The following is a 13,504-nucleotide window of genomic DNA, read 5'->3' as shown; positions in this document are numbered from 1 at the left end:
TCAGTCTTTGTGCTGGTTTTGGCTGGGATAAAGTTAATTTTCTATGTAGTAGCTGAGAATCTGAAATCACAAAGCATCCTGTACTTGATTCATTATTTAAGTGCATTGTTTCCTTTCAGTGCATTCTTATTCTCACTCTTTATTTAATAAGATTGAGGGAGCAAGACTGGTGTAGAACAAAAGGTAAAAATGCATGTTAATTCAGACGTTCTCAAATGTTAAGGAGGTCTAATCACAGAAATCTCTGAAAGATGAAAGTTACTAAGAAAAAAGACAATGAAACAATAAATGCATAGATGTCTTGATTCCAGATCTGTTACTTCAGAGTGTTTCTCTTAAGCTATAATATGAGGCATAAAGTCATATTTTCCAAATGGCACTTAAGATGCTGGCACAGCATCCTGAATGCCAATTTCAGTTTTGAATTGATTATGATCAGGATAATAGAGTGTATGGAAGGATACGCCCCAGCTACATCTAAGGATACTGCAACTTTCACAACATCTTTACTTTGAGAAGTTGACGATATCAACAGAATTTGAGCTACAAAACTGGAAATATACAAGATCAAGAAAGAAATAATGGATTTAATGGAAGTTAGGTGAACAACTATCAAAGGATCCCTGAATGTATCTACATAACATTGCATCTTCTTTGTGTGTTTCCATAGAGAAGTAACTAATAGGGCTGAGGTTACCACAGATACTACTAGAGGAAAAAAGCAGCCTACAAAGTAAAGAAGAAGCAGATAGAGATGTGAACTGTCCCAGTCAGTGATACGTGCTGTGCTATTTTCTCTACAGTTCCCCGTGGAGCTGCAGAGGTAAGCGCTGGGTGTAATCCATATCAAAGGAAGAGAAGTCACAGAAGAGATCACCAACGATCCTAGAAGCAGCCATGGGAGCATCCCAGTTATTCTGAGCCTGATTTGCAGCAACAGCCATTGGGTGACATTGATTATTTTTACACAGTAGAGTACCTAGAGCCAGGTACTGAACCACAAACTGGCATGGTTTACAAACATCCATACAGCACCAAAAGCTTTGTACACAGAAGCTAACTTAAACACATCCACAAAGTAGACACTATGAATGTGCATCAGTATGGTCACCTGCAAGATAAATCTTGATGTGCTCAGAAAGATCAGGATCATATCAGCGGAAGAAATTTTTTTGCTTTTGATCCAGTTAATGGTATTAACAGCTGTAATAAATCCATTTCCAATAAGTCCAACAACAACTTCAATAGCTACAATACTTATTGAAATGATAAGAACTGGTGGCAACATCTTGCTGTTTTGGTCACCTCTGCCTGATTAACTTGTGGAGCTGTGCGAGAAGTTGGGCAGACCTGATGGTAACTGACTAGCCCAAGCCCCAGTTTGCTCACCTTTTATCTAGGAACAAAAAGACATCTGGAAATGATAGTGGAAAATGATTGTTGATGTTCTTCCTGAATGTGCAAATCAGAGAAGGATTTAATAATTCCAACCTTTTACATGCATAAGATTTGCCTATGCTTTTTCCTAGGGATGTGGAATAGCCAGCTGTATTAACCTCCTCATCTTTTGTCCAATTCTTTATATTCCTACCTAGAATGACAGAAAGCTCTGTGGCTCTCTGGTTACAGCTGTACCTGACAATGTGGAAGGGGATGCATCATGCAACCCAACACAATCAGCAGCATACGTCAAGAGACAGCAAGAGGTCTTATATTGTAACTATTACCTTTCACACTGCTCTGAAGGTCTATCAATTATAACTAGACCAATTAGTTGCAACCATTTTAACATGGAGAAAACTCTATAGCCTCCAGCCCTATTTTAGGGGAGCACACCAGACAACAAAGCTGTATTTACCCAAGGGATATTGCTCCTTATAGCTGGCTACTACTGATATGTTAGATCTCGTGTTGGTCACATACATGGGATGAAAAGATGACAGTAACCACTTGTATAATGGGGGGAGCAGTGACAACAGGCTAGTGAAGCAGAGCAGTCGACCTAGCAGAACCCTGTTAAAAGTCCCACCTTCTCCAGCTGCTTTCCCTGTCCTGGCCTCTATCCCACCTGCATGCTCCAAAGCAGTTTCTTCCTCTAGACCGTAGATCTAGACCTGTTCTGCTTTCTGGAGTGAAAGTCTGTCATCCATCTGCATACCTATGTCAGCTTTGGCTAGATGCTGTAACGAGCATAGCAGTCCGGAGCAGCGTGGGACCCACTACTCTGCATCCTGCATTAGTGCTTATTTATAAAGAAATATGTCTGGATTTACAGAACAATGTGTCCTCACCTTCTCAACCCCAGGCCCATTAATGCAATCTGTGAATACAGTATTGGCACATTAATATTGTCAATATATTCTTTCTTGAATTAGAGAAATATGAAACAAAATGTGAAGAGTTTGACAACAGGATAAGAAGCAGCTGAGATCATTTAGCCAATGGAAAAAGACTGGGAGCTCTTTAGCAGTAAAATATTTATTGTTTTTGTGGGAAGGTTGACATATACTTCTGGAGTCCATTTCTCAACAGAGTAAAATGCCTAAAAGTAAAAGATAGGCCAAGCTTCTAATCTGAATGTGGTAAAAACTGCCCATTAGATTAACTGTTTACCATTACATCCAGGCTTCAAAGTTTTGTTGAATTGTTCAGCAGAAAAAAAGTTAACTTAGATTGGTATCAGTACATTTCTTCATTAACTTAGTGAAATGAAATTTAAAATCTTGATAGCTTTTGTTTCTGTCAATACTTCATTCATATTAAATTTACCTTTCAGTTTAGGTTCTAGTAATCACAAGGACTAATAGCTTTTTTTCTTAAAAAGTGAGCATACTTTATTCATCACAACAATGTAAATTTAACAAAAAAATTGAGACACATTTACAAAACATTATATATCAGTTCCAGATTTTAAAAAGCCCAAGGGAAAAAACAAGCAAACATACAAATCTAAACTAAAACTGCATTGGCATGTTTACTTTTTCTATCACGTTCTTCACCAAAAGTATTCAAAATAGTGGAAAAGTCACATCTCACTAAGGAAAAAAATGATAAAGGAAGTGTAACTCAATGCCTACAGTGTATTTTAAAGTTATATGCATAAATCTTCCTGTACACAAAATATGCATTATATAATTACAGTAATCAGTTTACCTCAAAAATGTAGTCATTAAGTAAGTTACTCAAGGGAACATGATAATAACACTTTATTTTTATGCACTTATAAAAAACAGCACTGCAATTATAAAGTAGAAGAAACTACTGTGGAAGATACAATCTAGAAAAATGCATGACTAAAATGGATTCTTAGCTGTTCCAACAGTTACAAAATTCTATTCTATCTTCATATACACTATCAAAACAGAGAATTTTAAAGAAAACCATTTCTAATCTTTACCTACCCATTTCGTTTTCCTCTAAGCAAGGCCAAAAATGGGAATAACTACTTGAGACACAAAAGAACATTCCTGCCTTGAGGACTCCCACCAGTTCCTCAAGAAAGAAGCCATCACACAACCTGTGCACCCTGGTAGTGTTTAATTCTTCATGACTCAGGTAAACCAAATAGCCTGTCCCTCAGTGCTCTGTCAGTGACCTATGCCTAACGTGCTCTGCTCCCAGGAATGGCTTCTATATAAATATTTCTCTTGCTTTTGTCTCCTAGTAGCTCAAGAGCTTCCTGGTGGACTGTACTGGTACTGTCATCTTCAGAGGTTCTCCAGAGGATAATGAGTTTATTCATGGATGCTGTGACACATACCTGCAAGCACCAAGATACAAAAGGCCAGTTTATGGGTAACAGCAACCAGGACATGAACACATCTGATGCTGGCTCCAATTTAGCCCCAAACAGAGTAACCAGGTTGTCCACTGGAGTTCACCATAGTCTCACCTTCTGGTATGCAGCTCCTTGACTTCTCTTGTTCCCCTTCTTGACCTTTCCTAACCTCAGAATTTAGTTGCAACATGCTTTTGCAGAAAGCTGAGTGAGGATACTGAAGGGCGGTGGCAGTCTGAGCATCCCATATAAGTGAGCCATGGCTATAGGGCATGTACACTGCAGATAAGCCAGACCAGAAGGTTTTTATTGAGTGCCAGAAATATGTGTGCTTTAGGTGTCATGCCCAATATGCCGAGCTGTGGTGACAGTGTAAAATGAGACAGGAATGGGTCACTGTGTAAATGTGCATAGCACCCTTCAGTCTGGGGACCTTCTCTGAGGAAATCCTTGACAGCAACCTGAGGGAGATGTAGAAGTGATCTCATGGATTATCCACACAGTGCTGGAAAGAAAAAAAAAGACTACAAGGTCTGTTGTTTCCTCTCCATTCCAAGAAGTCTAAAATTCCCAAATTTATAACAGTGATTTACAAATGTACAGATTTGGAGGTGAATGGAGTGTATAGTTCAGAAGGATGCTGTATGTCAAGAACTTTGTGCTGTGGTCACAGAAGTTTTGGTTCTCAGACAGTATTTGATATCGTGAAGAATCCTCAGCTTAATCTATTTCCATTTGCAATAAATTATATTAGCATGACACAAATAGTAAATACTGGGGAGAAGTGTCTGAATTTATACAATATTTTCCATGGCAAGATAAATCTCACTGTACTCAGAGAAGTCAGGTTCAGCTCACAGGATAAGAGCTTTCCTCTTGATTCATGCATTCCAATTAACAACGGTAATAAATACACTTTGCACAATCCCCTTAATTGTTGAAGTAGTTAGAGACATTATTACAGCAGAGCAAACAGTTTCCATCTCTTGTAAAACACTGCCTGTTCAGCTCATACAGAGATCCACGAAGCACCAATTAACTGGTATCTGGTTAATCTTTCGGCATTTTACTGTGAGCAAGAAGTGTATGAATATGATACTGGAAGATTTATTTCTGGTATTGTTCAGGAAGATGCATATCTTGGAAATGTCACTGATGAATCATGCAACTGCAGCCACTGTTTCACAATTTTTAATGAAAAGTAATTGTCTATGGCTGGATTGGGGATAGGAAAAATTAGAACATGTTCCATAGGACCGGCTTTTTCTTCTCATAAAGTTGTTGCTATTATTTTTTGAAGCAAGAGCTTTGATTTTGGTGTGACATAACAGGTAGTTAGACTGCTACCATCCCTCATTATCCTCACTCATCTCTCTGCATGCTGAAATGTGTCTTTTGGTGCCCTCATCAACACCAATCCTAATTTGGATCAAATTTCAAAATTTAAAGCTTTGTAATGTGATAGCTCCAGCACATTCAGAAAATAAAGAAAAAAACCCAAACAACCAAAAACCCCAACATGTTAGAGATGGACATATAGAAAGTCTGTGCATCTGAACTCCCTTCCAACCTGAGAGCCAGGGTTCCCATCTCATGGAGACATGGACGTGTAAAGGTTAGTCCATGACCCAGAGTAAAATGAGGTTAGGGTTCTTATCTAAACATGAGTGTGGGGAAGCAGCCCCAATCCTGACAATTTAAATTTAACCTGTCTCCTGTCTAAAAGCAAAAGAATACGCAACTGTAATCCTGGAATTTCATTTTGGGATTATATGCAGAGAGAAAAATCTTGGAAGAATTTCAACTTTTTACCCACATCCTACTGATATTATAGTTTTGTGTTTGACAAGTGTTAACCATTTGTTGACTGCCAGTGTGTTATCTACCACAACTAAATTGGAGGACTTGCAAAACAGTCCAAGAACGCAAGAATGAATATTACCATGATGGTAAACATTCAGTTTCCTAATAAAAGGAGACAAGGAGATGATAATAACTTATTATTGTTTGCTCATACTGTGTGACAGAAAAAAATAAAGAAAAATGTTTTATTTCAAGTTGGAGGAAGAACACCGCTTTACAGGCAATCATTTAATTCCAGCGGAGTAAGTGGCTACAGGAGCCTCATGACATTTGTTCACCATCATGAGCTCCTTAGCAAATAAACTTTTTACAGCCCATAGTAAATTGCACACAACATTTATAACACATCGTATCATAAAGTCCAGCTCTGATTGAAATCTCTGAGCACTGGCGTAAGACAGTGAAATACTACTACTACTAAGATCCTTATAATAAAATAATTGAATAAAACAAAGCATGGGACAATACTTCTTGTATAAGATGCAGAAACAGGCCTACAAAAGAAAACTTGCAAAGAAAATTGTATAGGAGAGCCATCAATATCTGGGTTTAAGAAACATGCCCAGAAGCAGCGTTCTTGGCTCTATTACTGGCTGTTTGCATCTGTGACACTTTCCAAAATGGTTTATCAAGTGTTCCTCACATATTTGACAAGATATAGAAGGCTTGTGAACTTTAATAAAATATCCTGTATCTGGTAAACAACAATAAATTATGCTGCCATTTAACACATTCCTGACTTTATATTGTACAAAGAAATAATGTTGCAAAATATCTCGAAAATGTGTGTGAAGGGGTGATAATCTATTTTACCATTAATTTACAAGTTGTCATGCTGCCGTCATTGTGGTACTGGAGATAATGCACTGTTAATTTCAGTACAACACATTTTTTTTTTTCTTTTCAGAAAGACATTGTCAAAATAGAAGACCCATCAGACACAACTAATGGAAAGAGTCCTCTGGAATACTTGCAAGAGGTCAAGAGGATCAAACAATGTAACACAGATGAAAAGGAAGATGTAACTACAATGTTAAGGAAGTAAGAAAGCGCGTACACCCCAAAAGGAAGGAGCAGGCGATAGCAACAAACTAATGACGATTATCAGTTGTTCCTTGCCATGAACTAAAAGAGTTTAATATACACCTTCATTAACTCAAGGCAGTATTTGTAAAGATGACTTTGTGGTTTATACCATTCAAAGTATGAAAGGAAATGTGTTCATTTCCCAAGTAATAGCTGGATGCTACCTGCACCACTTCCTCTCACTTCCTCCTTTCATTCCCCTCTAGTTTATGTCTTCCACTGCCTAAGAGGACCACCTTCCATACACTGGAGATGGATATAACTCCCTCCCAAATCCACTTTTCTACAGAGCCTTACCAAAACCTTGCCCCATATCAGTTTGAGAGACCAGAAGATTGCTCATCTTTCCCCTGCCTAAATTCAATTCATGAAGGAACTAGCTTCTCACCTCTACTTATGCCTTCCTCAGTCCCAAATAAAGGGCTACTCAAAGCTTTCTCTACTGTTCCTAGGGATGAATATTGTGTTAGCTGGGTCAACAATAAAGGCTTTTGTTTTCATATTCATATCAACATTGTGAATTATCACTGTCTGCAGCCATAGTTACATCTTTATCTGATCTTTGTTACTACAGCTGGAAGAGCTCCTCTGGGCTGAGTTTGTTTCATTGTGTATTGCACAGCATCAGTCAGAAAGCTTAAGTTATAATAAACATTGCTCTTCAGGGAAAGCTTTTCAATGAAAGCATATTGACCCTCAGTTTTTGGTTTCAATAGCGTATGTATTTTTCTTGCCCTTGTTAAAATAAATAAAGACTTTTAAGCATGAATGAATAATTTAAACTTCTTAGTTTGTCATTTTCATGGAGGTTTCCCTCGCACTCAGCTGAAGACTTGTAAAAATTTCAGTGATCATACACAACACCTAGAAGAAAAATCTCTAATTACATCAGTCAGAGCAATAGACCTTGGTAACCTGCATTGCCCAGGGGACACGATGACATTTTATGCTTTGAAAAACCCAGCGTTGAATCACCAGGAGGACTGCAACTTAAATGTCTTTTTCTTGTTAAGCAAGGGAAGTAAGGGTGGGGAAAAAGCTAATGATGTCAGGAAGTTGATAGAAAAAGCAAATCATAAGCAAGCTAAGGTGTGTTCAATAGTCCCCTTTTTAGGTTACCAGCGATAAAGTTAAATGTCTGGATCACAGGGTACAACAAAAAAAGGTGCATGTACAGAAATAGGCAAGCCCCAAACTGTTTTTCAAAGATGTAATAAACCCAATTTTAGCACATGAGGTCTAGGAAGATCAGACATCTCAAGAAACAACTTTGCAGTCCATTCAGGGGCTTGCAGAGCTATAACTGCTCCTTGTCTCACATGCATGGACAGCCTTTCACAACATCAGAAGTCACCTTACCACCACTCTTACTGCTTGTCACAAACACTTTGGAAGACCACTTATCCATATCCTAGTGTCACGAGACTATAAAATAACCACTGACCAGTATCTACTTTCCAGGAATCTGCTACTGATGTTGGTTGGTAGACCTTCCCTGACCATGCCATTTCCTGCTATTCAGAGACTCACTACATCCAAAGGAATGGAGTTTTTTACCGAGTCAGATACTCAACGATCACACTTTCTATAAAACAAGATTAAAGAAAGATAATGCATTTGGTTTATTAAGGAAAAGGTTAAAATATTACAATAAAATGAGACACAAAGTTGTAAAATTATAGAATATTTCTCAAGCTTGCATTTGACAATATACTCTCCTTGATTGGTCCAGCTTCTCAACGGATTTAGGAGAGTTTCCTTTCCTCTCTCTCTTCCTCCAGGGATGCTTTATCCTAAAGTCTGTCTAGCTACTCTGTTGTTAAAATTGGAATTGCTTTTCATGTGTTTCTTAACAAGCCCGAAGGGTTAGAAAACTGCTTCTCACCTCTTTCCCCAAACCATAGCTGCGAGAACAGCTCTCTTATTTTCCATGTCCCTTACACTTTATGGTAAGTGTATTCCTTTCCACACAGCTGGATTTTCCTTTTCACAAAGTTGTCAATGACTACAGTGAAACTTCATGCAAAGTGATCATTGCACCAGGCTCAGCACTTACAATTTGTGCTTAGCTTCACCCAGAGAATAAATACACATTTCTAGCACAGGTACCAGGCTTGTACATTGGAGCATATTTTCTGAGTCAACTTCCCTTATTCTATCTTGTGTTAGATTTCAGATATCCCGCTATCACCAGCAGTTATCCATTTCATGACCCCAGTTCAGAACTATCATTCTTAAAAGTTGTCCTTATTCATGACAGCCTTTTTAGCACACACCTGATGCTAAGATTGCTTATAGACTACCAAGATTAAAGATAAACACAATCCTTATGATGGATTTTTATTACGAGTTGAGCTATTTTACTTAATCACAGTCCATGGAGATAAAAGTGCATGAAACAGAACCCGTCTCTTCACTTTCCCTACCATTCCAACTCTCTTCCTTCACTATCCCCAAATCATGAAAAAAGCACTCAGGAGTGACTGCAATAAAAATAACATTATTTAAAAGAAGATACATCTATAGTGCTAAAAAATACCTTCAGCTTCTTACAGTGCAGTGGTGGACTGAACAAAGGAGACGTTGAAGAGTTAAATCACCTTCTAAAATACCAAAAAAAAAAAAAAAAATTATTGAATAACATGTAGTTTTCTTAAATATGCTTTTTATTGTGGGAACAGTGGGCACTGAATCAAGTTAGTAACTACCATTTAGGATAGGACTGAGTTTCAATGTCAATGTCTACATATGACTAAATGCCTCAGTGCCTAAATCATAGAATCATTTAGGTTAGAAAAGACCTTTAGGATCATGGAGTCCAACCATAAACTTAACACTACCAAGTCCCACTAAATGTCGATGTCTACATCTGTGTTGTTGTCTACTGTCTCACAGCAGACAAAGATCTGGTCAGCATAGTCACTGGAGCCTGTAGAGAGATTCAGTTCACCTGAAGTAGGCACCTAAAGGCAGATCAGCAGAGACCTTCTGCACAGTCCATTAACTGTTATGACTAAAGGCAGAAGAGATGTCTACTGCCACCAACAGTGCCCAGGGATATCCAAGACATCTGCACAGTGCAGGCAGATATGCTACAGGACTTCACAAAGATCCATCTCTTTTTGCTGCAGCAGCTGGAAGCGACACAAGATGCTTTCATATGTAGGCATTTAAATTAACTCCTGCTCTGAGACTAAAGTCTGAGGTGACCTCCAGTAGCTGCCAGGTCTCTGTCAAGTTCTGAGGCATATCTGCCAGCTCTCTACTGATGCCTAGAAATATCTGTGGCTGATAGCACCAGATTACTACATTTGGCCAGTGAAGGAAGCCCTAATGCCCAGAAATAAATCACTTTTATCTTGTCATTGGATGTATTTGAACCCCAGATGGACTCAGGAACCAAGAATTAGAAAAGCTACCAAAATAAAAAAAATGAAATCCACTCTTAGGTAAACTATATTAAATAATGTATCTAAGAAACAAAGCTTATCCATAACCTGGGGTTATTTTTTTTTCTTCCTTTCTTTTTCATAATACTGGATTTTAAATATTTAAAATACATATGTTAATATTAGAAAGTTGTCCTCAGTTTCCAAATGCATCTGGAATACCAATTTACCACATGACAATACTTTTTAATGTTTAGGTGGAGTAATTTCATTTAAACTGCTTTATATATCATTTTCCATTTTAAAAAGTTGTCTTTGCAATCCTTTTAGGAATGTTCCTGTACTCTTTGTAAGCCATAACTGAAATTCAGCAAATAGAAATCTCTGTGTTTCCTGTTGCAATGAATCTATCAGATGGAAGCATTCAGTGAAAAAAACTTTATGTGGTGATATCGTTAAAGATTGTAACATCAAGATGCTGCATAGGCAGCCTTAAATAAATATTTTTTAATTATGAAATTTTAAGTGCCTACTTTTGCCAACTCTATACCTTTAATGTAAATGTGCTTTTTAGTGCGTAAAAGTATTAAGACCATATTACCATTTGCAGGCCATCACCATTTCAGCACCATTAGCAAACAGCCTCACACTGATATGATGCTGGATTCACTCGTGTTTGTACAACCAGTGTGCCATTTTGACAGCCGACTGCAATTCAAATCCCTTTGTCAATACTCTACACCACCTGTGATGCAAATTTAAATTAATCCTGATTTTCATTGCTTACTTACACTTCTTGAGTAATGTAAGTGACACATGTCACAGCAAATCCTACTCACCACGGAAGTCAGCAGTATTTCTGGCACTGCCTCTAGGACAGAGAAAATGTTGTCTGTTCAGAAAGATTCACACCGGAGTCTCTCCTTGCACTTCTTCATAGCCAGTATGAAGAACGCAAAAGTCTGTATTCTGATAATCTTTTTTTGATGCACACCATTTAAGTTACAGCTTCTGTACAATGTTGGAGTTGGGTTCACTTGGCTTTTTTAGTCTGGGTTCCCAGCCGTAAGGAAAATTAATAAATAATCTCCAGTTCAATCTCTTATTTATTTTGCAGTAAGTAGGTGTCACGTTGGTGTGAGCATCACTTGGGGTAGCACAGTACAATGAAATCCATTACCATCATGCCTGGGTCCAGATATTATTTCTCAATATCCAATCAGCTTTTTAACTTTGCATTAATGAAATGTTACTTTGTGTGATTACTATAGCAAGTGGTGAATGATGCATGAAATAAAAAGCTGCCAAATCCTTGAGAAAGTGTTCAGCACAATGACACATGTCTGCTTACTGTATTCAAAGAGTTCAAATGATATTCGTCTCAAGTGAGAAGCACTGAAACAAATGACGGTCACTTCATAAGATTGACTTGGAACACATTGAAAATCACAAAGTTCTTGTGCATTTTTTTCCTATTTTTATGCTAAAATGAAAGAAACACAACCTCAATTTATCCTTTTATGAATTAATTTCTGCATACGGATGTTTCCTGGGACAGCTGTAGTCAGGCTTCCATAAAATGAAGTACTGACTAAACTCTTCAGGGTGGGAAAATAGACAATTCTGAAGGATACAACCTGTAGGTACATAAAAATCTCTTACATGAAGAACATGAATAAAGTTGATGATTTACTGTCTTTTCCAGTAAATGAAAGAGGAGTTAAAAGCAAACAAAAGAAGGTGTTTTGCCACATAACACATAGGGAAGATGTGAGACTCCTTGTCAGAAGATACTGCCAGTGCTAAAAGGCTGCATGGATTCAAAGGATGAATGGACAAGCCCATAGGAATGAAATCAATTGGGTGTTACTTAAATACATAAAAACCATTTCTGGTTCACATAGTCCCTGTAAAAGTTTAATGCTTGGGAGAGTATCAGGAGAAAGTAGAATTCATGTTTGCCCCGTTTGCACAATCTTCCCTAGGCTCTCTGCTGCCATCAAAGGGAGGCCACTGGACAGACAGACCTTTGGTCCCAACCAGTATGACTGAATTAATGTTAGTGAGTTACGGTGCCTCACGATGTCTTTTCACCGTACATTTTATGAATTATGATAATTCTTTCATGGTTTCAATTATGTCCAACTACAAAATATAGCCCCCGTGCCACAGCTGTAATTATTTGTATTAGTGAAGTACCTGGATCCCAGAAAAGAAGTGAATCTCATTGTGCCAAAGGCTGTAAATACACACACAACAATAAGAGCAATTTTGTCCCACGTAGCATAAGGAGAAAATTAGTTCCAAACACAATTTTATTGGATCCAGAATGGCCTCCCAAATGAAACAATGATGCCTGTTCAGAAGGATTCACATTGCTGTTTCAACTCATAAATCTTCATATCCAGTAATAAAGCAGAAACACAAATTCTGATTCAGTTGTATCACGTTCACATGACTAACAGTAAAATACAGTGGAATTATTCTTGGTTTACAGTGTAGTAAACAAGAGAATAAAGCTCATTTCAGAAATGGCAATTAGTTATTCACTTCACTCCCACTTAGAAATAACTGTTATAAGTGGTTTTATTGCAGAACACCTCATTTTTGTTTTAGATCCTGACTATTATTTCCAGTGATGTTCATTGCATATTTTGCATTTAGCTTTACTATGCAGATCTGACTAAATCCAAGAAGGTGAAGTTTGGCTTTCCCTGGAAGAAGCAGAACACTTAAAAATCTCTCCAGGATCTTTGCTACAGATTTTTTTTTACCTGACTTCAACTTTTCAAAATTATTATTATTTGGGATGAGGAGAAAGGAAGAACACCCCAAAAATATTGACAGTTTTTGTCAAATTCTGAATATCAAAAACTGTAACTAGCTTTAATGAATGGACAGGTCTGATTGTCAAGATCTTCTCAGTGACATAGGTTACATATCAATGATTCATTAATTTAAAGTGGAATAAGGGCACATTTCAGTGATACAGCTGAGACAATGCAATGTCTCCCTGTGGCAGAGAACGGGCCATCCTGCTCCTACCAGCTGCTGGTGGTTTGCTTGTGCCAGATCTGGTGCCCAACGGCCTCCATCATGAGTTTTTTTGTTTCACTGAACTGACAGAAAATTAACACACCAAAACAAGCATGTGTATTCTGCAAACTTAGCAAATTAAATCAGCTCAGTGGAAGCATGAAGATGAGTGCCAGAGGCAGATCCTATGTGGCACAGGTGGGAGAAGAGTTGGGGAGGGTCTGGGAGGAAGGAGGGCAAAATGGGGCTGCTCTTTACATTCACAGCAAATTATTAGATAGACACAACCGTACCACACAAATATACGAAAATATGGTTCTCACAGCTTGCAACACAATCCTCACAATGTTTC

The 13,504-nt window shown here is 37.9% G+C and overlaps 1 protein-coding gene and 1 long non-coding RNA gene across 2 annotated transcripts in view; both read right to left on the bottom strand.

Annotated features, from left to right (window-relative positions):
* Positions 1–13,504, bottom strand: part of LOC143156844 (uncharacterized) — a 767,026-nt gene that overhangs the window by 581,222 nt on the left and 172,300 nt on the right. The window lies entirely within an intron of this gene.
* Positions 341–1,288, bottom strand: LOC143155591 (taste receptor type 2 member 40-like). Its single transcript, XM_076328562.1, is given in 1 exon segment — positions 341–1,288. A coding segment is annotated over 1 exon segment (948 nt).

This window comes from Aptenodytes patagonicus, chromosome 1, assembly GCF_965638725.1.
Source record: "Aptenodytes patagonicus chromosome 1, bAptPat1.pri.cur, whole genome shotgun sequence".
Classification (NCBI taxonomy): Eukaryota; Metazoa; Chordata; class Aves; order Sphenisciformes; family Spheniscidae; genus Aptenodytes; species Aptenodytes patagonicus.
The sequence above is the reverse complement of the archived record's forward strand: the minus strand, read 5'-3'. Positions and strand labels throughout refer to the sequence as shown.